Source organism: Palaemon carinicauda, chromosome 6 (assembly GCF_036898095.1).
Source record: "Palaemon carinicauda isolate YSFRI2023 chromosome 6, ASM3689809v2, whole genome shotgun sequence".
NCBI lineage: Eukaryota > Metazoa > Arthropoda > Malacostraca > Decapoda > Palaemonidae > Palaemon > Palaemon carinicauda.
This window is the reverse complement of record NC_090730.1, coordinates 139,660,704-139,688,618: the sequence shown is the minus strand read 5'-3', so window position 1 is coordinate 139,688,618 and position 27,915 is coordinate 139,660,704. Positions and strand designations below refer to the sequence as shown.

The 27,915-nt window shown below is 42.1% G+C and overlaps 1 protein-coding gene across 2 annotated transcripts in view; it reads left to right on the top strand.

Annotated features, from left to right (window-relative positions):
- Positions 1–26,196, top strand: part of l(2)10685 (5-methylcytosine rRNA methyltransferase l(2)10685) — an 88,920-nt gene extending 62,724 nt beyond the window's left edge. For both annotated transcript variants that reach the window (XM_068375436.1, XM_068375435.1), the window contains one exon: positions 25,029–26,196. In XM_068375436.1, coding sequence (XP_068231537.1) covers positions 25,029–26,120 — 1,092 coding nt within the window. In that variant the 3' untranslated portion in view covers positions 26,121–26,196. The remainder of the gene's footprint in view (positions 1–25,028) is intronic.
- The last annotated feature ends 1,719 nt before the right edge of the window (positions 26,197–27,915 follow it).

Here is a 27,915-nt window from a genome sequence, read left to right as displayed (position 1 = left end):
CAGCTCTGACCACTTTCAGTCATCGGATGGCTGTTCGCTTGTTAAGCGAAAGCGTGACACGGAGTCCGAGGGTCTCGTTAGGTGCGATGATTTGCATGCACAGACGTTGCCGACGTCACGGCCCGTTCCGACTCCCGTTGACCCGAAGTGGATTGTCCTGCAGGACATGCAGTCTAAACTTTCATCTTTAATGGAGGTTTACGAGCATGAGCAGGTTCGTAAAGATCCTTTGCTTGCGGTTCGCCAGTCCGACAAGCGTGACTCTGGCCTTCAGCCGCCTAAACGAGTGTTTTCTCGTCCTTTTGATGTTAGTGCTAACGTTTCCAGTGCTGTTAAACGCGATTCTGATCGTGTTCCTCGTCATTCACGTCAGTCACGTGACGTGGAACCCCTTTTGCCGCAGTCTCAAGGTGACGTTCAGCAGCTGTTGCCGCAGCCCCATACTGACGTTCGTCGGCCGACTCCGTTGCCTCGAAGTGACGTTGAACGTCTGTCACCGCAGTCGGGTGTTGTTTTTCCTGCTCAGACCCTGCAGTCAATGCAGTCCCGACGTGATGTCGAACGGCAATCTTCTCAGGCTGTTGTTGTTTGTCAGTCACAAGACTTTCAGTCTTTGCAGCCTCGGCGTGACGTCGTTACCTCAGCTGTTGCTGCGGCTCCGTCGCATGTTGACATAGCCTGTCAAGCGTTGCCTCCTCGGCATGTCTCTCCGTTTCGCGAGACTCGGCAGTTGTCGGATGAAGTTCCGTCGGATGAGGAAGTCGTTGATCCCCTTCCAACTGATGTTCCTTTGGGGACTCTTTCGGATGGAGAGGAGCCTAAGGTTGCTCAGCCCTCTCTTGATTTTAAGAAGATCATGCTAATTTTTAAGGACCTTTTTCCTGATCATTTTGTGTCTGCTGCTCCTCGTTCGCCCCCATCGGAGTTCATGCTGGGCCTAGCGTCTTCGACTCCGTCGTTCACAAAGTTAATGCTCTCTCGCTCTTCTAAGAGAGCTTTGTGTTTATTGGGCGACTGGTTAATGACCAGGAGGAATTTGGGGAAGTCAGCTTTTGCTTTTCCCCCTTTCAAACTGGCTTCTCGTGCGAGCGTCTGGTATGACACGGGAGAAGTTCTCGGCTTGGGAGTGCCTGCCTCTGCCCAGGGAGACTTCTCAAGCCTCGTAGACTCTCCTCGTCGTCTGGCCATGAGACGCTCGAAGGTTTGCTGGTCCTCTTCAGACCTAGATCATCTCCTCAAAGGAATTTATCGGGCCTTTGAAGTTTTCAACTTTTTCGATTGGTCGCTGGGAGCCTTGAGTAGGAAGATCTCGTCAGCAGACCGTGATATCTCTGTTCAAATTATGTCCTGCATGGACAAGGCTATTAGAGATGGCTCTAATGAACTCGCTGCTACTTTTACAGCAGGAGTTCTTAAGAAGAGAGAGATTCTTTGTTCTTTCCTGTCTGCAGGTGTCACTCCTTGTCAAAGGTCAGAACTACTCTTTGCGCCATTGTCTTCTGCCCTGTTCCCGCAGCAGCTTATTAGAGATATCGCAGCGTCTCTTGTACAGAAGGATACTCGTGATTTGATGGCCACGTCTGCTCGTAAGGCTGTACCTTCGTCCTCTTATGTCAACAGACCTAAATTTGATACTCCAGCAACAAGGTTTATCCCACCCTTTCGTGGCAGAGCTCCCAGTAAGGGAGGCTCTCGTGCCGATAGTAAGAGGGGTAAGAGGAGAGGATCTAAGTCCTCCCGTGGCAGAGTCTGACTGTCCACGTCCTCAGACAGCAGTAGGGGCCAGATTGACCAACTTCTGGCAGGCCTGGGAGAAGAGGGGTGCAGACCGGGAGTCTGTTTTGTTGCTAAAGGAGGGTTACAAAATCCCTTTTGTACGGAGACCTCCTCTAGTAAACGATCCGATAGACCTCTCTCCCAGGTATCGAGAGGAGTCGAAGAGACAGGCATTACATCTGCAGGTGTCTCAGTTGTTAGAGAAGGGGGCGGTGGTGAAAGTCTCGGACCTTCAATCCCCAGGTTTTTACAACCGTCTCTTCCTAGTTCCAAAGCACACAGGAGGTTGGAGACCAGTGCTGGATGTCAGTGCTCTCAACGTTTTTGTTGTCAAAACAAAGTTTACGATGGAGACCACCAAATCCGTTCTAGCAGCAGTCAGAGAGGGGGACTGGATGGTCTCTCTCGACTTGCAGGATGCGTACTTCCACATTCTGATACATCCAGACTCTCAACCTTATCTAAGGTTTGTATACAGGAATGTGGTGTACCAATTCCGAGCACTGTGCTTCGGCCTCAGCCCTACTCCTCTTGTTTTTACGAGGCTCATGAGAAATGTAGCAAAGTTCCTACATTTGTCGGGGATCAGAGCCTCCCTGTACCTGGACGACTGGTTACTCAGAGCGTCGTCCCGTCATCGCTGTCTGCAGGACCTACAGTGTACTTTGGATCTTGCGAAGGAGTTGGGCCTCTTGGTGAACATAGAGAAGTCTCAGCTGACTCCCTCCCAAATGATTCTCTATTTGGGGATGGAGATACAGAGTCTAGCTTTTCGGGCTTTTCCGTCTGCCAACAGGATCGAGCAGGCTTTGCTCAAAGTCCGTCTCGTGCTAGAGAAAGACCGTTGCTCTGTGAGAAGCTGGATGAGCCTCCTAGGGACGCTTTCATCCCTGGAACAGTTTATCTCTCTAGGGAGACTTCACCTACGCCCTCTCCAGTTCCACCTAGACTCCCATTGGAACAAGGAGAAAACTTTGGAGGCGGTCTCGATTCCGATCTCTGAACCAGTCAAGACTTGCCTGGCCTGGTGGGACAGCAATATAAGACTTCGAGAAGGTCTGTCTCTGGCAGTCAAGAACCCAAACCATGTGTTATTTTCAGACGCGTCGGATTTGGGTTGGGGGGCGACTCTGGACAGTCTGGAATGCTCGGGTCTTTGGGTGGCAGACCAGAGGAGCCTTCACATCAACTGCAAGGAGCTGTTGGCAGTCCATTTAGCACTGACGAGTTTCGAGAGTCTGCTTCGAAACAAGGTGGTAGAAGTGAATGCGGACAATACCACGGCCTTGGCTTACATCTCCAAGCAAGGAGGCACTCACTCCCATGCTCTTTTCGTCATCGCAAGGGACCTCCTCATCTGGTCAAAAGATCGAAACATCTCGCTTTTGACGAGGTTAGTCCAAGGGAAGTTGAACGTCTTGGCGGACTGTCTCAGTCGAAGAGGTCAGGTGATCCCTACAGAGTGGACGCTCCACAAGGATGTGTGCAAGAGTCTTTGGATGACTTGGGGTCAACCCACCATTGATCTCTTTGCGACCTCACTGACCAAAAGGCTCCCGACTTATTGCTCTCCAGTCCCAGATCCAGAGGCGGCCCACATAGATGCCTTTCTGTTGGACTGGTCTCACCTGGACGCTTACGCCTTTCCACCGTTCAAGATCCTCAACAAGGTGTTGCAGAAGTTCGCCTCTCCCGAAGGGACCAGGTTGACGTTGGTTGCTCCCCTCTGGCCCGCGAGAGAGTGGTTCACAGAGGTACTTCTATGGCTGGTAGACGTTCCAAGGAGTCTGCCTTTGCGGATGGATCTCTTACGGCAGCCTCACGTAAAGAGACTTCATCAAAGCCTCCCCGCGCTTCGTCTGACTGCCTTCAGACTATCGAAAGACTCTCAAGAGCCCGAGGATTTTCGAAGGAGGCAGCTAGAGCGATCGCGAGGGCTAGAAGATCCTCTACCATCAAGATCTACCAGTCAAAGTGGGAGGTATTTAGAGATTGGTGCAAGTCCTCCTCTATTTCATCCTCCAGTACCTCTGTAGCGCAGATTGCGGATTTTCTCCTATATCTGAGAAACGGTCGCTCCCTCTCTGCATCCACCATTAAAGGCTACAGAAGCATGTTAGCTTCTGTTTTCAGGCATAGAGGCTTGGATCTTTCGAATAGCAAAGATCTCCAAGACCTCCTTAAGTCTTTCGAGACCTCTAAGGAGCGTCGTATTTCAACTCCTGCTTGGTACTTTGACGTGGTCCTACAGTTCCTAATGTCAGACAGGTTTGAGCCTTTAAATTCAGCCTCCCTGAAGGATCTTACCCTCAAGACCCTTTTCTTGGTTAGCTTGGCTTCGGCTAAAAGGGTCAGTGAGATCCATGCTTTTAGTAAGAACATCGGCTTCTCGACAAATAAAGCAATATGTTCTCTTCAACTTGGTTTTTTGGCCAAGAATGAACTGCCGTCTCGTCCTTGGCCTAAATCTTTTGGAATACCTAGTCTTTCGGAGATCGTAGGTAATGAAGTTGAAAGAGTGCTGTGCCCCGTTAGAGCTCTTAAGTTTTACTTATCTAGAACTAAACCAATACGAGGTTGTTCTGAGGCTTTATGGTGCTCCGTTAAGAAGCCCTCATTGCCCATGTCTAAGAATGCGTTATCTTACTTTGTTAGACTTTTAATCCGGGAGGCACATTCTCATTTAAGTGAGAAGGATCGTAGTTTGCTTAAGGTCAAGGCTCACGAAGTGAGAGCGATAGCGACTTCGGTGGCATTTAAGCAAAATAGATCCCTTCGAAGTATTATGGACGCGACCTTTTGGAGGAGCAAGTCGGTGTTCGCTTCATTTTACTTGAAAGACGTCCAGACTCTTTATGAGGACTGCTACACACTGGGTCCATTCGTTGCAGAGAGTGCAGTAGTGGGTGAGGGTTCTACCACTACATTCCCTTAATCCCAATATCCTTTTAATCTTCTCTTGAAATGTTTTAATCTTGTCTTGGGTTGTACGGAAGACTAGGAAGTCTTTCGCAATCTTTTTGGTTTGGCGGGTGGTCAAAATGTTGTTTCTTGAGAGCGCCCAGATTAAGGGTATTGATGAGGTCCTGTTATAGGGGTGTTCGCCCTGGATATAACAGCTCCTAGGAGTCTTTCAGCATCCTGAGAGGATGGCTGGGCTTCGTGAAGAAAGCGGACTAATGAGGCAGAGTAATCATCAGAGTCAGCTTCCTTACCAGGTACCTATACTTAAGTTTGTTTTTATGAAATATTTGTCAAAAACTCTTGAGCATATACGCCTTTATTGTGATAATACTGGTCTCTACCCACCACCATGTGTGTGAATCAGCTATTTATATATTCACCGGCTAAGTTTAATATTTAAAAATGATATTTTCATTATAAAATAAATTTTTTAATATACTTACCCGGTGAATATATAATATTAAAGGCCCTCCCTTTCTCCCCGATAGAGACCCTGCGGACTGAGAAGAACTGGAGTGGTTGAGAAGTAAATGCGGTATCTGGCCGATAGTCATCGCTGGTGCGCACACCCGCAACCTTCATGGCGATCGCTCGCGAGTTTTTTGGAATCTGTCGGGCCGTCGGAGACGTCAGCTATTTATATATTCACCGGGTAAGTATATTAAAAAATTTATTTTATAATGAAAATATCATATTTCCAAGATAAGATTCATTATTTGTCTTCCAAAATCTGAATACAGTGAACCCTCGCTACTTCGCGGTTCGACAATCGCGGATTCACCACTTCGCGGGGTTTTTCCATAACCCATATATATATACATATCGCGGATTTTCCGGAAAATTCGAAAATACCGCGAAATCTGAAGACAACCAAATACGATATTTTGTTACCTGTAATTCCATTAATACTGTAATTAGTAATATCTGCTCTTACTGATTGTTCATTGCATTACATATGATATATAATTCAGCACAGAAAGAAATAAAACACGAAAAGAGAATGTGATCATACGATAATTCAGTACGTAGTAAAATTAAATCGAACATGAAACGCAAATCAGATGCAGTCATACCATATTAGAATGGTGTGTACTGTAATGGATGTGCTTCTTTTCCATGAATCTTTTGTATGTATACGTACGTAGTACAGTACTGCATCCAATAATATTCTTTGTTGCAAAAATCACATTTCGAATAAGCGTACGAGAGAGAGAGAGAGAGAGAGAGAGAGAGAGAGAGAGAGAGAGAGAGGCGTAAAATAGCGTACGTAAATTTTTATTATTATTGTTATTATTATTATTATTGTTGTTGTTGTTAATAAAATTATTATTGTTATTATTATTATCATTATTATTATTATTATTACTGTACAGTATTATTATCATTATTTATTATTATTACGGTATTGTACTTAATCTACGTACGTTCAGTATGCGCGGGGCATCTTCTATGAGTAACCAACGCATCATAGTACTGTAAGACGGGTTGTGATTGGTTCAAGCGCTGATAGATGACGAATCAGAACTCAAGTTTTGTTATCTAGCCTGTGATTGGTGTTTTGCCCGCATCTTCTACCCGCAGCATCAAAGTTCTCGCGGGGCTGGATCGTTCACTTTCTCTTACCGCGTATCGCTGAGTAGACGTTCTTAAGTTTGTGAAGTTTAATCTGTGCTGTGTGCGACCTTTTTAAGTTGAACTTTTTGTTACAGTACTGTACGTAAATCCTACTGTAATGGCTCCCAAGCGTTCTGCTTCTCTTAAGGCTGGTAGTGAGCCTAAACGCCACCGAAGGATGATGACGATAGCTGAGAAGGTTACGCTTCTCGACATGTTAAAAGATGGTAGAAGTTACGCGGCCGCCGGCCGCCATTTTGGCATCAACGAATCCACCGTTCGCTATATCAAAAAGGACGAGGCGAACATTAGAAAGACGGCTGCAATCACCTTTAGCAGATCAGCGAAGCGAGTCGTTACAACGCGTAATAAAACGATCGTACGCATGGAAGGTGCTTTAGCTGTGTGGATTGCCGACTGCCGGAAGAAGAACATAGCGTTGGATACGAACACCATCCAAACAAAGGCTTTGAGTTTATATGAGAATTTTGCTGCAAAGGAACCTAAAGACGACGACGGCAACCGTGCTGAAGATGATGATGATGCAGATGATCCTCAACCAGGAACATCCACTGATTCCCAGCCTCAGAAACGTTTTTCCGCAAGCAAAGGATGGTTTGCGAAGTTTCAGAAACGCTTCGCCCTGAAAAGCGTTTCCCTGCATGGGGAGTCTGCTTCCGCTGACACTGCCGCTGCTGAAACTTACGTGAACCAGACGTTCAAGAATATTATCGCCGAAGGTGGATACAAGCCGGAACAAGTCTTTAATATGGATGAGACTGGCTTGTTTTGGAAGAGAATGCCGTCGCGAACTTTCCTCTTCAAAGAGGAAGCCAAAGCCTCTGGCTTTAAGGCATTCAAGGATCGCGTTACCCTCGTGATGTGTGGCAATGCTGCTGGATTTTTGTTAAAGCCGGGGCTTATTTATAAGTCGAAAAATCCTCGCGCTTTGAAAAATAAAAATAAGAATCTCCTTCCCGTGTACTGGATGCATAATCAAAAAGCATGGATTACGAAGATGCTGACCTCCAACTGGTTCCACCAGTGTTTTATCCCGCAAGTCAGCAAATATCTCGTAGAGAAGGGCTTGCCATTCAAGATCCTTCTCCTTATGGATAACGCTGGTGGACACGCAACTGACCTGTCGCATGAGGGCATTCAGGTTGAGTTCCTGCCACCCAACACCACGTCATTAATTCAACCGATGGACCAGGGGGTTATCAGGGCGTTCAAGGCCCTCTACACGAAGAATACCTTGGCGGACCTCGTTGCGTGTGTGGATGCTGCCCAAGATGACGAGGATGAAGATTTCAACTTGAAGGCGTACTGGCGGCAGTACACCATAGCCACGTGCCTGCAGAATATTCAGAAGGCACTTCAAGAGATGAAACCTGCAACCGTGAATGCGAGCTGGAAGAAGTTGTGGCCCGATATTGTTTACGACGACAAGGGATTTACTCCGTCGGAAATCCAACACTCTGCAATACGGAAATCTGTGCAGTTGGCTGCCATAATTGGAGGTGACGGGTTTGGCGACATGACGACTGAAGACGTCGACGAGTTGTTGGACTGCCATTCCCAGCCCCTAACTGACGCAGACCTCGAAGACCTGACGAAATCGGCAAGTGAGGAAGAGAGTGATACCCAGGAAGAGACCCAAGAAAATGTCGAAGAAACGGGCTTAACATTAGAACGGCTTGCCAAGTTCTGCAACCATATCAAGGAGGCGAAAGAAATGTTACAAGAGTGGGACGAGGATATGGTTCGCTCGATGCAATTCTCCAACAAGGTCGATGACATCATGACTCCCTACAGGATGCTCTTAGAGCGAAAAAAGAAGCAGCGGCAGCAACTTCCGTTCACAATGTTTTTCCAGCCTCGCAAAAAAGAGCCAGTTCCTCCTGCTAGTACGCCTTCGGAAGAAATTGAAGAAGTTGAAGAGGTGTCCCAGGAAAAGACACCTCCGTCTGAAGAGACGTAAAATACTATCATTGACTGCACAGTAGAACACATCATCAGCTTCATCATCATCATTTCTACTGTGCAGCAAATTCATCGCCATCACCATTCAAGTTTTTCTTCAACTTCTTTCGTGGTGAGTACAGTAACAATCTTTATTTTTTACTTTAATATTCTTACTGCCTGTTTTATAGTTTAGTAATGTACGTACTGTATGCATTAAGTTAAAGGGAAGGTTTTAAAAGTCTACATGTTGTAACCTATCATATTTTTTTTGTTTAAAATTTACATTTACGTACGTAAAACAATATCTCTCTCTCTCTCTCTCTCTCTCTCTCTCTCTCTCTCTCTCTCTCTCTCTCTCTCTCTCTCTCTCTCTCTCTCTCTCTCTCTCTCTCTCTCTCGTAAATTGTTTTCCTGCTTTGCTACGTACAATACTGTATAATTTATATTTGTAAGGTAACATATTTTGTAAATGCTTTTACTGTAAATACTGTATGTACTGTATCATTATTTATCACTATCATCATGCGCGTTAAATGCCTTGTTTGTTCTGAGCGTGGTTGTTTACTGAGCGTACACGCCGTCGTTTCAGGCGGCGTCATAAAGAAAAAGATTTCATTTGGAAGTCCTAAGAAAAATACGTAAACTAAAACATTGGTAATAAAAAAATCAACATACAGTACTGTATAATCAATATAATCGATGCAAAAACTAACCTATACATATATGTGTACACTAAATGAGTTTGTTTCTTCATTATGATCAGAGATGAACGTAAACAAAACATTGGTTGCCATTTTTTGTCGTGCTTTTTAGGTGTTTAGGAAACGCATGATATAAAATCGCCTTTAATATTTGTGCCTGTTTTAGTTTAGGGTGCTGTAGTACATGCATTAAGTGTTCTGTACATTAAAGGGTGGTTTGTTAACAGTACTACGTACAAGGGAAGGTTTTAAAAGTCCGAATATACATGTTAAATAAATAGGTAAATATGATGTCACTACTTCGCGGATTTTCACCTATCGCGCCCGCGTCTGGAACCTATCTACCGCGATAAACGAGGGTTCACTGTAATCACATAGTTTGTATTATCTTGCCTCACTTTGTGGTTACTTATTTCTGGGGACTAAGATGTGACCCGAATACTGGGACTATTGTGTCACTATATATAAAGAGGCAATTACACTATGACCGGGAAAGGTCTGTTCGGGATACCGGTCACACAATAGAAATCACAGTACAGTACAAATTTGACACCCGCAACAGCAGTCTAGCATGACAAAGCAGAATTCAGGAACCGTAAACTTCAAATTGTCTATCTATCTATATACCAAGGCACTTCCCCCAATTTTGGGGGGTAGCCGACACCAACAATGAAACAAAACAAAAAGGGGACCTCTACTCTCTATGTTCCTTCAGCCTAATCAGGGACCCAACCGAGTTCAGCTGGTACTGCTAGGGTGCCACAGCCCAACCTCCCACATTTCCACCACAGATGAAGCTTCATAATGCTGACTCCCCTACTGCTGCTACCTCCGCGGTCATCTAAGGCCCCGGAGGAAGCAGCAGGGCCTACTGGAACTGCGTCACAATCGCTCGCCATTCATTCCTATTTCTAGCACGCTCTCTTGCCTCTCTCACATCTATCCTCCTATCACCCAGAGCTTTCTTCACACCATCCATCCACCCAAACCTTGGCCTTCCTCTTGTACTTCTCCCATCAACTCTTGCATTCATCACCTTCTTTAGCAGACAACCATTTTCCATTCTCTCAACATGGCCAAACCACCTCAACACATTCATATCCACTCTAGCCGCTAACTCATTTCTTACACCCGTTCTCTCCCTCACCACTTCGTTCCTAACCCTATCTACTCGAGATACACCAGCCATACTCCTCAGACACTTCATCTCAAACACATTCAATTTCTGTCTCTCCATCACTTTCATTCCCCACGACTCCGATCCATACATCACAGTTGGTACAATCACTTTCTCATATAGAACTCTCTTTACATTCATGCCCAACCCTCTATTTTTTACTACTCCCTTAACTGCCCCCAACACTTTGCAACCTTCATTCACTCTCTGACGTACATCTGTTTCCACTCCACCATTTGCTGCAACAACAGACCCCAAGTACTTAAACTGATCCACCTCCTCAAGTAACTCTCCATTCAACTTGAGGAGGTGGATCAGTGAGTGAGCTTATTTCTAATCCTAAAACCCTACTGGGTGTAGGGATTGTTGCCAGCCACCTGCTAATAAAACAAAGAAAGGAATTTTGAAAATGAAGGACGGGCGCTCAACAAATTTGAAAAAAAAAGTACTCAATAACAAAATGATAGAAAGAAGAATTTTAAAAAATTAATTGATTTGTATTTTTCCAATTTTTTTTCTTTTTTTTTTACAAAGATGACCAAACACATCATCATGAAAATAGTTTGTTGCTTCCAGGATAGATGTAGTTTGATTATCCTTAGAGATGCAAAATTTGTTGAAATCTCATTTGTGTGACTTTAGGTGGCAAATAATGCAGTTCATTTGGTAAATCAAACTTTGTGTATTGATAGGGTTCAGTGATGAACGTGCAATCGATTAAATGCGAGTTGCAGTTCTTGGCTTCCTTGATGATCATGGAAAAACAATTTGCAATTCTTCATGCTGACGAACACGTTACAGTAAAGTTGAATTTTAAACATAAGACTTACCTGGTAGTTATATATATATAGCTTACGTCTCTGACGTCACGGTAGAAAATTCAAAACTCGCGCCAATCGCCGATTGGATAGCCAGGTGTACCACCTGCGCACCCTGGCGAGGTACCTGGGAACCATCCCCTGTCCCTTCATATTTTCTCTGCTGCCGCTAGTGGTAACATTGTTGGAGATTCTCCTCGCTTTTTTCCTGATATTATTGCTGTCCCTTTGGTGAAGTATAATAATTTGGTTTTTGACTCTCGCTTGATTGGTTTTTCTATTGGATACTCTTGATTTATGTTGGGATATTGATATTTTGACCCTTGCTTGTTTTGATCTCTCTTATAATTTTCGAAAATGGCCACCCCCTCTGTTACGTTTAGAGTGTGTGTGAATGGGTTTAAGATCCGGTTGCCAAGGCCTCCATTGATCCTCATTCACTCTGTGTTAAATGTAGAGGTAAGGTTTGCAAGCTGAATGATAGATGTGATGAATGCCTTCTATTATCTGATTGTGAGTGGCTTGAATTTGATCGCTATTCGCGAAGGTTAGAAAGAGATAGGTTAAGACGTAGTTCTTCTCGCTCGTCTAGAGATTTTTCCTATTCATATGTCACTGAACCTATTCCTTCCTCTGTAGTGGTATTTCCTAATCCCGCTACGAGTACCGCTGATGAGCCTTCAATTAAAGACATGATGTTGGCTATTCAGGCGTTGGGCGTGAAGGTTGAGTCTATCGCTGCTGATAAGACGCAATTAATGTCCGACGTTAAGCAGCTTGAAAGTGAAAGTGCGAGAAGTGCAGTGAGTGTTATTAGTGCTGTGGAGGGTGCGCCTGCTCGAGCTTGTCGTTCTCCTAGTCCTAGACCTCTTCCAAGCTCCCCAACCCCTGGGACGAAAGGAAAGGAGAGGCTTTAGCTCCCGAGCAGACGTCCCCTCGAACGTTCCTGTTGACGTTTCCCAGGACGTTCGCCCTCACCATAGGTGTTTTATTCATCCTCGGATGACGACGTTCCTAAAAGAGGCTGGCGTCAAACCTCTTAAGAGGAAGTTTGATAATGGCAACCAGCGTCCTTCCAGGACATCTCAAGGTTCAAGCTGTAGCCATTGGAGTAGCCCAGAATGCTTTCCTTCCACAGAAGAGAGCTCGCCTGCCAAGCGTCCTGCTAGGACGTTAGGTCCTGTTAAGAATCGTCCTGTTGTTGAACAGTTGGCTGAACCAGGCATGCCATCGGTTCATGCTCCTCCGCCTCCTTCAGATTGGCTCTCGCCCTCTGGATGCTCTAGGCGGTCTTTGAGCGGTGTAGAAGACGAGCCTGACATTGATGTTTCGTCACCTGTTTCGCTGGTAGACCCAAATCTTTCTATGTTGAAAGAGATGTAGCAAAAGCTTTCATCCTTTATGCAAAGCTATCAAGCTAAGGAAGCTTCCACTCTGGACTCCAAGCGACGCAAGGCGGCGGGTCGCGAGACTCTAGCAGACGAGCGGCAAGTTTCTGGACGCTCAGTGTCCAGCGTCCTGGTGAACGTGATGTTAAACGCCCTTCATCACGCGACGTTGAACATCCTGCCTTCTAGGAAGTCAAGCGGTCCTTTTAAACGAAGCGCCGAGCTTCCTATTAGGAGTGATAGTGAACGTCCTTCAGCAAGTGCTTTAGAGCGTCCAGCAAGACGCGATGCAGAGCGTCCTCCATGACACGACGTCGAGCGTCCTCCAGGACGCGACAACAAGCGTCCTCCAGGACGCAACGTCGAGCGTCCTCCAGGAGGCGGCGTCGAGCGTCCTCCAGGAGGCGGCGTCGAGCGTCCTCCAGGACGCGACGCTGAGCGTCCTCGTACAACGAGCTCCCAGACAAGACGTCGAGCAAGATACAGAACTCCTTAGGTCTGATCGCGTGGACCGCGAGCGTGTCACAGAGCGTCAAGGGGCTTTATCAGAGGAAGAAGTTGATGTTCTCCTTTCTCCTGTCGAACCTTTTGAAGAATTATCTGAAGAGGAAGACTCTAAATATTTTCGTCAGTCAGTGGACTTAAAGAAACTCATGAAGGTTTTCAATGATGAGTTCCCGGAGTCTTTTGTTCCCGTTGCTCCTCGTTCTTCTCCATCAGAATTAACGCTTGGGAAACCGAAGAAGAAGTCGCTGTTTACTAAAATGGTAGGAAACTGGATGGGTTCCAAGAAGGACCAAGGGAAGGCAGCCTTCGCTTTTCCCCCAACTAGATTGGCTTCTGGGTCCAGTATATGGTACAATACGGGAGAAGTTCTCGGCTTGGGAGTTCCTGCCTCTGCCCAGGGAGATTTCTCAAGCCTGGTAGACTCTCCTCGTAGATCGGCCATGAGGAATACTAAGGTTCTCTGGTCCACTTCAGACTTGGACCATCTGCTCAAGAGTGTCTTTAGAGCCTTTGAGGTATTTAACTTCCTTGATTGGACTCTGGGAGCCTTGGACAAGAAAGTCGCGGCACTTAAGGAAGGGGACTCTTCCAGTTTGATCCATGTTATGTCCTGCATGGATAAGCCATTGCGGGACGGCTCGAATGAGTTGGCTGCGATTTTTACTTGTCTCTGGTAGGGGTTACTCCCTTCCAGAAATCTGAGTTGCTATATGCTCCGCTGTCTTCATCTCTTTTCCCGCAGAATCTTGTTAGGGAGATTTCTTCCGCTTTGACACAGAAGGCCACACAAGACCTGGTCTTTAAGACGGCAAGAAAAGTCTTACCATCGTCTTTTTCTAGCCGCAAGCCTAAGGATGATACTCCTTTTCCTAAGTTTTCCCAGCCCTTTCGTGGAAAGTCTTCCAGTAAGGGTAACACTAGACCATATGGAAGGGGAGCTAAGAGGAGAGGAGCTAGGACAGGGCGAAGCAGAGTCTGACTGCTTTCGCCTTCAGGTCATAGGGGCCAGGCTTCACACCTTTTGGCAGGCATGGGAGAAGAGGGGGGCAGACCTATGGTCGGTCCAACTTTTGAAGGAAGGTTACAAGATCCCTTTTATAAGGCAACCTCCTTTGAGTTTAACACCAGTGGATCTCTCTCCCAGGTACAGCGAGGAGTTAAAGAAGCAAGCATTACAGCTTCAAGTGTCTCGTTTGTTGGAGAAGGGGGCTATAGAAAGGGTGCCGGACTTGCAGTCACCGGGATTTTACAACTGCCTTTTCCTGGTTCCCAAGAACTTGGGGGATGGCGTCCAGTTCTGGACCTAAGTGTTCTCAACACCTTTATCCAAAAGAAAAAGTTCTCGATGGAGACATCGAAGTCAGTGCTTGCAGCAGTAAGGAAAGGTGACTGGATGGTCTCACTGGACCTCCAGGACGCTTATTTCCACATCCCTATTCATCCGAGCTTCAAACATTACCTGAGGTTCGTTTTCCAGGGAGATGTTTTTCAGTTTCGAGCCCTGTGTTTCGGCCTCAACACCACCCCTCAGACTTTTACGAGGCTTATGCTCAATGTGGCAAGGTTTCTCCACTCAAGAGGAATCAGAGCCTCTCTGTACTTAGACGATTGGCTTCTCAGAGCTCGCTCTCACGCTCTCTGCCTGAAGGATCTTCAGACAACGTTGAAGTTGACAGAGGAATTGGGTCTTCTGGTCAACAAGGACAAATCTTCTCTGACACCATCACAAGAGATTCTCTATTTGGGGATGGTGATTCGGAGTTGAGTTTTTTGGGCTTTTCCGTCTCCCTTCAGGACGGAGCAAGCCCTCCGGAAAATACAATCGTTTCTAGGAGAGCAGAAGTGTTCTGCGAGGAAGTGGATGAGTCTGGTGGGAACCCTCTCCTCGTTAGAACAGTTCATCTCTCTAGGAAGACTGAATCTTCAACCTCTCCAGTTTCACCTCAATGCTCATTGGAACAGGAAGAAGGATTTGGACACGATGTGTATTCCAGTCACGGAGTTAATAAGAAGTTACCTTCAGTGGTGGAGTGATCCAGTCAAGTTCCAAGAAGGTTACCCATTAGATCTGAAGAACCCAGACCTTGTGTTGTGTTCCAATGCCTCGGACTCGGGGTGGGGAGCAACACTGGGCAAGCTGGAAGTATCGGCGCTGTGGACGGAGGCTCAAAAGTCCTTCCACATAAAGCAAAAGGAACTGCTAGCAGTCCTCTTGGCCCTAGAAAGCTTCGAATGGTCAGTCCGGAACAAGGTAGTACAAGTCAATGCCGACAACACCACGGCATTGGCTTACATTGCCAAGCAAGGAGGAACTCACTCGATCTCCCTTTACGAGACAGCGAGGAATCTGCTCATCTGGGCAATGGAAAGAAAGGTAATTCTGATTACAAGATTCATCCAAGGTGAGAAGAATGTTTTGGCAGACAGTCTCAGCAGGAGAGGGCAAGTCCTACCCACAGAGTGGACACTCCACCCGGAAGTATGCAAAAGGCTGTGGAAACTTTGGGGTCGCCCTTGCATAGACCTTTTTGCAACCTCAAAGACCAAGAGGCTAGAGATGTATTGCTCTCCAGTGCCAGATCCCGAAGCAGTACACATGGACGCGTTCCTACTAGATTGGTCAAATCTAGACGTGTACGTTTTTCCACCTTTCGAGATCCTTTACAAGGTGCTGCAGAATTTTGTGTCAAGCGAAGGTACCAGAATGATCCCAGTAGCCCCCTTCTGGCCCTCAAGGGAATGGTTCACAGAGGTACTGGAATGGATGGTGGACACTCCCAGAAGCCTTCCACTGAGAATAGACTTACTCAAACAACCCCACTTGGAAAGACACCATCAAAGTCTCCAAAATCTTCAGCTGACCGCCTTCAGACTATCGAAAAACTCGCAAGAGCTAGAGGTTTTTCGAAGGAGACAGCTAGAGCGATTGTAAGAGCAAGAAGGTCTTCGACCATCAGAGTCTATCAATCCAAGTGGGAAGTTTTCAGGGAATGGTGTAGAGTCAACTCCATTTCCTCTTCCAGTACCTCTGTGACCCAGATTGCTGACTTCCTGTTATTCCTGAGAAGGAAGCGCAATTTTTCTTCGTCCACTATCAAGGGATACAGGAGCATATTGGCTACCGTTTTCAGGCATAGAGATTTGGATTTATCAAATAATAAAGACTTGTAGGAACTTCTTAAGTCTTTTGAGACATCGAAGCAACGTCACCAGGATTCATCAGCTTGGAATCTGGATATAGTCCTGAAGTTCCTTATGGGTGACAGATTTGAACCCTTGCACTCTACATCTCTGAAGGACCTCACGATGAAAACCCTTTTCTTGGTTAGTCTGGCAACAGCCAAGAGAGTTAGCGAAGTCCATGCATTCAGTAAGAATGTGGGTTTTCAGAATAATAAACTATCTGCTCATTGCAGTTAGGATTTCTCGCCAAGAATGAGCGCCCTTCTCAACCTTGGCCTAAGTCTTTTGAAATTCTGAATCTTTCGGATGTGGTTGGCGATGAGTTAGAGAGAGTCCTATGTCCAGTAAGGGCCCTCAAGTTCTACTTTGACAGAACTAAAAAGTTAAGAGGAAAGTCGGAAGCATTGTGGTGCTCGGTCAAGAAGCCCTCCTTGCAGATGTCTAAGAATGCCCTGTCATTTTTTATTAGACTTTTAATTAAAGAAGCTCATTCACATTGCAGTGAGACAGACTTTAGACTCTTGAAGGTCAAGACTCACGAAGTGAGAGCTGTAGCAACCTCAGTGGCCGTCAAACAAAATCGTTCGTTGCAAAGCATTATGGACACGACATTTTGGAGGAGCAAATCTGTGTTTGCTTCACACTATTTAAAAAGTGTCCAGACTCTATATGAGGACCGATATACTCTGGGACCGTTTGTAGCAGCGAGTACAGTAGTGGGGGAAGGATCCACCACTACATTCCCATAATCCTAATACCTTTTCTTCTCTTGGAACTTTTAATTTGTTTTTTATGGTTGTCTTGTGGGGATTGCAAGTCTTCTGCAATCATTGATTGGTCAGGTGGTCTATTTTGTTCCTTGAGAGCACCCGGAACTGGGTATTAGAGGAAGCGCTGTCACAGAGAGGTGTGGTCACCGGTTTGACAGCTCCTATGGATCTCATAAGGAAAGCGGACATAATGGCAGAGTATCATTGAAGTCAGCTTCCTTATCAGGTACGAACCCTTAAGCTTGTTTTGTATTTAAACTCTTAAGCAGAATTCTAACTATATTGGCTGTTTCTAACCCTCCACCAAAGGTGTTAATCAGCTATATATATAACTACCAGGTAAGTCTTATGTTTAAAGATGTTATTTTCATTATAGAATAAATTTTTGAACATACTTACTTGGTAGTTATATATAATTAAATTCCCACCCTTCTCCCCTCTAGAGACTAGAAGCATGGAAAATATGAAGGGACAGGGGATGGTTCCCAGGTACCTCGCTAGGGTGCGCAGGTGGTAAACCTGGCTATCCAATCAGCGATTGGCGCGAGTTTTGAATTTTCTACTGTGACGTCAGAGACGTAAGCTATATATATAAAACTACCAGGTAAGTATGTTAAAAAATTTATTTCATGATGAAAATAACATTTTGTATACTGTACTCCTTGTAGCATTTATTGGACATATGATAGTAAAAGTCAGTGTATGCTGCCACAAGCTTGATATGTTTCGTCAGAGAGTCATTTCAAATATTGCTTGATTCCCCATATTCGTTTGCATCCATTTGGTGTACTAGTCACGTTTTCTTGTGTCTTCTTTTGGCATATGACACGTTTTGCTCTGTCAAAATTAGCATTCTCGACAGCTGAGAGCTGTAGAGCTTCCATAGTTGATTTTTGACTGCTGTCATCATAGTTTATTGGAAAAGACAGAAAGAAATACATGTTTAGTTATTGCATCCTTTTCATTTGCATATTAATTAGGACATGAAAATCACGTATTTACATGTTTATGGAAGCAGAAGTCATGGAAAACAAGTCATATAGCTTTAATTAAATGTTAAAAATCCTTTTCATTGTCTTTGGCTGTGAATGAATGTTATGTTATACATGTGTATTGTACACAATAAAACTATCGATTTTTATGGTAATTTGCATATTTATGACATCATAATGAATCAAATCAAAGTTATGATATTCATAATCCTTGGTCTCCAAAATATGTAGTTAGACATCTTATTTGTTAAAATCAGATTGGAATTGGAAAAACTGGCAATGAAATAAGATTTTCCAAGGTTCACTTCGTGGGTGTCATGCCCAAACTTCATGGGGGGTTTGCAGTAAAATGTTTAGGGGTTTGGGCTTGATACCCAAACATTTTTAGAAGTACTTGTTATGAACAACAATAAAAAACATTAGGTACTATGTACATTTGAGATGGACACATACTCACCCTAGAGCCTAGACAGCATGTGGACTCTCAAGCAGTGGCAAGAAATGTATCTAGAGTGGAACAGATGGTCATTGACTTATCTGGTCCCACCAACAAGTTGGATTTCAAAGACTTTCCATATCCTTCAGAATTTTTCAAGGACAGCTGTGCTAATAGCACCACTTCGACTTAACAGCCTGTGGTATCCACTCCTTCCTCGTCTGAAACTAAGAGTACATACTCTTCAATCTGTACATCTCTTCAGAAAATGGGAAGGCGTATTACCTTCACTTCCTCCTTTGTAATCCGGAATCCTCACACTTGTATTTTCTCTACTGCATTTAAAAGGTTAAAGGCCGCTCCTTTTAAATACCTGTATGTAAATTTGATTAAGTCTGCTCATGAGCATAGGAAGTGCAAAGTTAATGTTAACGGAGTTCTATCAAATGAATTTCCAGCGGACAGTGGAGTACTCCAAGGGAATGTTTCGTCACTTACATTGTTTATCCTCCTCGTGGATTTTGTGATGCACACAACAGTTGGGAATGGCTAAAAGGAATGGACTGGATTGGTAACAGGAAATTAGCGGACCTAGAGTATGCTGATGACGCTGTCCTTATTAGCAAAACACCTCAGGAATTGCAAAGCTTGCTTATGAGAATACATGAAATATCACATGAGGTTGGGTTCAAGATAAAGAGAAGAAAGACAGATGATGAGAATGGAATATGTAAAGGAGGATGAAATATCATTAGAAGGAGAAAGGATGAATGAAGCGGAATCATTTAAATATTAGAAACTACAGTATTATCTCTAATAAAGGGTCTTTAGAATTGGTGTTTAATGAAAGGTTGAAAAAAGTAAATTAGACAATGGCTAGGTTAAGTAAAATTTGGAAATCAAATCGCCTGAAATTACATATGTAAATTAGGCTATATATATATATATATATATATATATATATATATATATATATATATATATATATATATATATATATATATATATATGTTTAGGGAGATTGGTGTTACTGTATGGACATGAGTCATGTTATGACAATGAAACAATATCCAACAGATTTTGTATATTCGAGAACAAAGCACTCAGAAGAATATTGAAATTTAAATGGCAGGACAGGATTAGAAATGAAACTGTAAGAGAGATTACTCAAGTACCATATATGGATGAGATCATGGTGAGGGGTAGATGTAGATGGTTTGGCCATGCTCTTCACACTCCCAAGAGAGATTAGTTTACCAAACTTTCAACTTGGCTCCACAAAGTACGAGAAGAGTTGAAAGACCCAAGCCTACATGGCTGAGGACTATGAAGCGTGAAGTAGGGGATGAGGAATGTAGAAGTATTGATTTTGAATCTCAAAATAGATACGACTGGTGAAATCTAACCGAGGCCTTTGTGTCAATAGGAGGAGATGATGATGATGATAAAAAAGAATTATATTTGAAATACAAAGAAAGCAATGATTATGATCCTGTTGAAAACATACTAAGTATTATTGAAATTTCATATAGATAGACATAGTAACTAAGGTGAAAAACTTTATGTAAACTTATGACCTTTGTGTAGACTAATTACGATAGGTTTTTACATGACATTTTTTAACCATCTGTATAATGCATATACTGTACAAAAAATAACCCCACATATTTAAAAAGAAATATGAAAAAGATATAGAAAACTCCTATTGTGGATATAAGTAATTAATGACTATATAAAACTCATAAAAAGATTATTATCTCTCTCTCTCTCTCTCTCTCTCTCTCTCTCTCTCTCTCTCTCTCTCTCTCTCTCTCTCTCTCTCTCTCTGTATGCCATTCACAAAAGCTGTCAACCGGGCACAAGGGCACACTACATTCAGCATAGATAGTTGTAACCCAGGTTTGTTTCTTTGGTTGTCGGGAAGTGTTTGCACAGACATAGCAGTTTAGTAGGTTTTTTCTTCTTTAGGCTTCGTCAAATGTTGTGCGTTGGAGATGATGATAGCTTACATAAGATGCTCCCTGCAAGCAATCAGGTATCTCTCTGAGAGGATGTCCACAACATCCGAGTCTACTACTTGTCACAGTGCCATAATTTCCAAGAAGTTGGTATGAAATGTAAATTCATGAAATTTTAATTTCTTGCAAGTTGAGTCAGGTGTCTTTACAAGCCAAATGTTGTATGCATTAAGCATAATGATGTCAATAAGATGAAGAAAGATTTTGTGGTACCGCTTGATGGATTTCCTCATACACTCTTTGCCACTAAGGTGGCAGTCACTCTTACCTACAAGTCGCATATTTTCATTGTAATCAACAGTAACATCTGGCTTGCAGATTTTCTTCTAAGCCCTGTAGTGCACCTTACTTGTGTCCACTATGTCACCTTTATGTATGGTTAATAATACAGTCACGGGCTTTCTATCTATCCACTTGACTGCCAGTATCTTATTAGTTGCTTCCTGTTGTATGGTTTTGACTTTTTATTTCTTTTTTTCTAGTTTTATTACTTATTTTTGTAGTTTTAACCTCATTAGGAGAGTCACTGTCACTAGGATTGTCATAAAAGGTGGATGGGGCACCAAATTTTGGCATATATTTCTGGCGTTTTTATGAGGGAATTTCGCAATGTAGGGCTACTATACCAATTGTCACTATACAATATATGTCCATGACCTGTATATGGTGCTATAATTTGTTTGACTACTGCTCCTGAGAAGCCTAAACCACTACTTTTATCTTCTTTTGCTATATCAATATCTGTACTAGTATATACTAGAATATCAAGTACTATTCTTGTTTCACAATCACATAAAACAAACAGTTTGATCCCAAATCGATGACGCTTGCTTGGGATATATTATATGAAGACAAGGCGCCCTTTGAAAAATATAAGGGACTCATCAATTACAATTTTCTGGAATGGATGAAAGACCCTTTTGAGGTTTGCCACAACTACACTAAGGAATGATCTTACTTTCCAAATGTGACCACTTGAGATTAGTCTCCTGTTGTCAGCAATGTGCATGAAACAGGTTAACAGTAAGAATCTATCCCTTGTCATGAATTTGGGGAAAATTGGGGTAGGAATCAAAGGGTCTTATTTTCAATAGTCTTGTAATAGATGTTTTTTTCATTGGAGGCATCAGTAGTATTAATGCTTAATAAACTTAAATTTGATAGATATCCGTGTCCACCCATTTGTGAACTTTTGAATTGTGTGTGAAAGAGAAATTATCCATTACCCACCGGTAATAATTGTTAGTTTTACAAACAATAAGGTCACCAAATTCTTTGTTGAAAAGTGCAAGAAAATATTGACTTTCTCTTGCAGTGTCATCACAAGGCCACTCATTTGTTATACCAGCACAATTACCACCGAAGGGATGAATGTCGGGGATATAGTTATTGACATCGGACCAAATATAAGACTGAATATTTCCTTCTTGTATTTTGTGTGTTACCTATTTCATTTTTTATATTCTCTTCACTTTCTTCAATGTCCCCTCCATCGTAATGAAATAATCTAGCTTCAAAATCATCTTTGCTATCATCAGAGGTCTCTATCTTACCACTATCACTGTCACCACAGTAGATGTCGTCATCTATGTCTTGTCTTTCTTGTCTTCATAAAATAACATTGGTAAGATTTTGCTCGGTGTCAGATTCTGTAAATGACGTTTTTTTGGGAATCAATGGGGGAGGGGCCGATGTACTAGGTATTGCATCACGTGTGCTTTGATGGTGTCAGTATGATAGAGAAAGCAGTACTTTGGTTTTGCTTCTTTTCTTGAGGTACGTATTTTCCACTAACACTTCTCTTCACACTTCTAACTTCCTCTTGTTGCTGGGTTTTGATTTCCTTTGTGACTTCATATTTGTCTCTTTTGCAAAATAGAATTTCCTTTTAGTTTTGGTGGTTTCGCAGTGCTTACCACAAGAGGTTACAGTTTCCCTTTTCCATGGCGACAAAGTGACATACAAACAAGAATAAAAAAAAGAAGACAGAGTTGTTATTAAAATAGAGCTTTAGACTGCCAATAAAAGAAAACTGCTTATTATTATAGTAACCCAAACTCCTTTTGAACAATCACCCAATAGTTACTTAAAATAAGATCCTACTTTGTAAGCATTCCACTTGCAGATATTCAAAACAAAAAGATTCGGGAATGTTGCCATAATTTACACTAGGCAACCGAGTGCTGAGGTAGGATTTGAGAATTGCCACAGGTTTTATTTCCCTTCCTAAACAGTATATTACATTGTGATATTGTGGGTATGTGTATATATGTATGTTTCCTTTTTCAGTGTTCATGTTTCTAATATGATAATATAAAACAAGTTTTGACTGAAAAGAATTACAATTCACCTTTTTACCTAGCAAAAAAAATCAAATTCCCATAGGAAGGTTTTTTTTATATTATACATAATTTTATAGATAAAATAAATTTATGAAGATTAAAATTTCTACCAGACAAATTGTTTTATCATGATAAAAATAATACAAGTCGAATAATTTCACAAGGGAATTTGTGAGAAGAGATAGAAAATTGCACTCTGAAGAAGCTTATAGCTGTCTCCCATACTGCCACTCAAGAGGTTTGTAGCAGTTCTCGGGTTAAGTGGGAATGTGAGCGTAGATTGGACACGGCATTGGTTATTGCTAAATTGGAAATAGATTGTTTGTAATTATCTCCATTTACCGAGTGTATATTGTGGCCTCCTTGAAATGCAAGCATATTCTTTAAGCAGTGGGAAGTCTAAGTTTTCTCTGATGTCATTATTCTTGTCAGTGCCGGAAGAACAGATTAGGAACTAGTCAAATTTGCTGTTTACTAAAGCCTTTGTGTATAGCAACCGGGCTTGATCCTGGGGAGTATGCTTCAGGAGAAAGGAGAACTTATTATTATTATTATTATTACTTGCTAAGCTACAACCCTAGTTGGAAAAGCAGGATACTATAAGCCTAAGGGCTCCAAGAGGGAAAATAGCTCAGTGAGGAAAGGAAATATACTACAAGAGAAGTTTAAGAATAGTAACAAATTTAAAGTAAATCTTTTATGTAAACTAAAAAAAAAAATTAAAAAATCAAGAGGAAGAGAAATATGATAAAATAGTGTGCTCGAGTGTACCCTCAAGCAAGAGAACTCTACCCCTAGACATAGGAAGACCATACCGCACTACCCAATACTAAGAGAACAATGGTTTGATTTTGGAGTATCCTTCTCTTAGAAAAACTGCTTACCACATCTGAAGAGTCTCTTCTACCCTTACTAAGAGGAAAGTAGCCACTGAACAATTACATTGCATTAGTTAACCCCTTGAGTGAAGAAGAATTGCTTGGTAATCTCAGTGTTGTCAGGTGCATGAGGACAGAGGAGAATGGGGAAAGAATAGGCCAGACTCTTTGGTGTATGTGTAGGCAAAGGAAAAATGAGCCATAACCAGAGAGAGGGATACAATGTGCTACTGTCTGGCCAGTCAAAGGACGCCATAACTCTCTAGCGGTAGTATCACAACAGGTGGCTGGTGCCCTGGCCAACCTACTATCATGTTGGTGGAGTGTGAGGTGATTGCCTTACAAGTACCCATACATCAGTGCTCACAGAAATACATTCACTTCTTCCTCAACTGAACAGTTTACCAGTTCTAGATCCAGTGGTTAGACTGAGCACTACTCTTTCTATGTTCACAAGAAGTGTTAACACTGATGACAGCTTATCTCTCATACTATGACAATTGGTTGATCCTGGCCTCCTGAGAGAGGCAGTTGCTACATAGTAGTGATATCCTTTTCAATAGAATTAGTATTATAATAAGGCTAGAAATTTTCTATATCTTTCCTTCATGACCCACCTCCATCAGAATTTGGGAATCAGCAATATAAACATTAGGGGAAATTTATAGAAGTAAACAGTTTTGATAATAGTATTTCTGTTTTAATACTCACTTGATTTTCATGTGCATGCCCACCCTCCTCCTGACTGACTAATGGTCAGGAGGATTGACTTCAAAACTGAAGCCAAGGTACAGTAGGAGTGGACCAGATACCGGGGTTATTGCCGTTAGTCACTAGATGGCTCATTGGTGGACCAGAAGTGTAAGCCTCTTCAAGGGAAGAAAACAAGAGACTGATTATTTTTTTGCGGGGCGGTAAAGTGAATATGAGTTGGTTTTGAGAACAAAGTAATATGAACATCAGAGAGACTCATAGAAATAATACCACCTTAACAAGTTATTTAGTTCTGTTACCACAAGAAAAAGTTCTAGTTGAAGTCTGGGCAATGGACAGGACTCTCCCTCTCACCTGCATAACCACCATTAACTAGCTTGTTTACTAGTCTCAACGACTATCTACTTTTCAGTGAAGATACAATACTTCTAAATTAAGTAACTTGTTTGTATTTGTATATCTCGGCAAACTACCAATTGCTTAAACAACTTTTTAGATTAAGTTTTTTTCCTTGGGTAATGTCTGAAAATTTATAAATACTGTATATCCAGTTACAGATTATATTAGTCTTATGCTTCTCATTGAGTATGTAAATAAACTGCAAATCTTTTTGGATTTGCAAATACCGGTAACTGTTTGTGAAGATTGTTATTAATTGTTTTACATAATATGCAATGATGTCACAAATTGTATTCATATAATTTATTTGATAGGAGAAAATTATTCAATACGGTAATCTGCTGTATATCTGATGACTTTCATTTTAACTGATACATGAACTGCAGTTGGATGATGATGAGTTGGCAGCCAGAGCAGCAAAGAAGGAAATGGAGCGTTACCCTGAGGAATACAGGCAACGTGTACAGGCCCATGGGAGTTCTTTGGATGTACTGGATGTTGATTTTAGTAATCGTATTATAAAGTCATCTCTGGTAGGTGCAGAGGCAGGACTCTTAATGGATTATGTGCCTCCTACAAAACTGAAAGGTTTAGAGAATTGGGTTGAGGAAACAGATGTTTTTCTTAATACTAGTCAAGAAGATAGTGATATTGGAATGAAGAAAGAAATACAAGAGGAACCATTAGAACTTCCAGAAATGTTAAGAATATATTATTTTCTGAAAGGAGATATTTCTGATTTCCCCCATCCAAGAAGTGACAATGTTATGGGTGTACTAGATCAGTACATTCTTGATGGTGCTTCATTATTACCAGTATTAGCTTTAGACATCAAACAAGATGATAAAGTATTAGACCTATGTGCTGCTCCAGGAGGGAAATCTCTTATTGCTATGCAGACCTGGCTTCCCAAATTAATTGTATGTAATGATGTGAGGTTAGGTAGATTAAAACGCTTGCATGAGGTGATGTGGCAGTATGTTCCTAAATCGTTAACCAATATAAGAGATCGGGTAGTGGTCACGATGGAAAATGGTTGTGAATATCCAGAGAAGGATGCATATGACAAGGTTCTTGTTGATGTTCCATGTTTAACTGATCGTCATTCTTTGGAGGAAAGTGATAATAATATTTTTGCTGTTGCAAGAGTTAAAGACAGATTAAAATTACCAGAGATTCAGGGCCAACTTTTAGTATCAGCTCTACAAGCTGTTCGTCCTGGCGGATGCGTTGTATATTCAACATGTACATTATCACCATTGCAAAATGATGGAGCTGTGCACCTGGCTCTAAGCAAAATTTGGCAGGAGACAACTATTGAGTATTCCATCGTAGATTTGACTTATGCTATTCAGCCTTTAAAGTTTCTTTACAGATTTGGAAATAATCTAGGTTTACGATATGGTCAAATTGTATTGCCCTCATTGGCTAACAATTTTGGTCCTATGTATATCTGTAAGATTAAACGATTAAGATAAATTCCTGTGTATTTTGTAATTTTGATTTTCATGTAAATTATATACTGTATGAAATAAATATATGATATTAAATTTATTATTATTATTATTAGCCACTCTGTAATTCAATCCCAGTTGGAAAAGTACAATGCTATAAACCCATGAGCTCCAATAGATAAAGCAGTTGTAATACAAATAAAACAGAAAAAATAGTGAAACAGATGGATTATATGAGACTCATGCTCAAATCTGTTCAACAAGAAAGAATTGTCACCCATTTTAAACTTCTGAATCCCAATATTTCAACTAGTACATGAATAGGAAGGATATCCCATAATTTTGTTACAGGTGGAAGAAAACTTCTATAAACTGTTAAAAGTAACTGAATATTTTTTACTATATAGTAGATGGCATAATCTGGGGAAGATTTAAATGCAAAGGATAATGAAAATAATGAAATATTTTATGAAATGGACTTAATAAGCTGATTAAATAATGGTGCCAGAGATGAGAATGAATACAGAACAATAAAAGTATTTGAACTCTTTACCTCTTATTTTGAGATGTCATTCAGCTGCCGAAGACTAAATCCAGTAACAATATTCAGAACGAAGCAAAATAATGGATTATCCATTAAAACATTTCCTCTCGATACACAGATCTCGAAAGTTTAAAACTTGTTCACCATAACAGGATTTTGTGCAATTGAAGAAGAGATTGACCTAATATTTTTCTCGAAATTGAATTTGCAGTCTAGGGTGACACCTAAAATCTTATCTAATTTGAATGTAATTATGCAAACATTGACAATGATTATATCTGGAGAGGGAGGGATTCATTGGCTTGGAGCTACTAGCAATCATGCCTTGTTCCTATGCAAGATGATAGAATTTCAGAAATGTGAACTGAAACACAGGATGACACCAAATATTAAATGGAAAAATATAAATACTTGTAAATTGTTTGCCCGCTTCATGAGAATATGCCTTAACTCAGGGGTGGCCAACCTTTTGTTTCCCCATGCACCAATTTTTTTTCACGTCTAATTCACATGCACCACACAAACTTTAACCCCTTTCAATCCTCTAAGTATGGTGATTTGGACATATTTGGCAGTTATACATATACTCTCTCTCTCTCTCTCTCTCTCTCTCTCTCTCTCTCTCTCTCTCTCTCTCTCTCTCTCTCTCTCTCTCTCTATATATATATATATATATATATATATATATATTTCTGGGTCGACCTGTGGCGGCCGGTAAAAAGGAGTCCTTCTAATATACTTTTCTGATAAAACTTCCAATTATACCAGAGAAAGATAAAAGCATGGAATGCAGAGGTTACTACCCTTGCGCGAGCACCTTGTGGGTGTCGTGTATAAAGCAAAGGCGCGTGAAAGCCACTATTCACAGGCTGTCTTCCATTTAGTTAATTCCTTCGTCAAAGGGATGGGCCGATACAGAGGCACCAGCCAAACTACCAGAGTCCCGCCACCCACGCCACGATGCGAGCGCCATCTGAACAACATCCTTCTTTTTGGACTGCTCGAATTGTGTGTAATTTGTTGTGCTCTCGGCGTTTTTTCACACTCGTGGATTTATTTCGTCATGACCGAAGCTCCATCTTCACCCATTCCAATGTTAAGTACCATAGTTTGTTTTGACAGCTTTTTGTAGTACCGGGCTTTTGTCTTCTAACCAGTATAGTCTGTTTTATCATTACCGTCTGGGCCCGTCCGTCGGCGGCCATTGTTTGTTTCCGTGTCTTGCTGGGAGTTCATTTTAGCTTGCCCGTTTGGTACTCTGTCACTTAGGTTCTT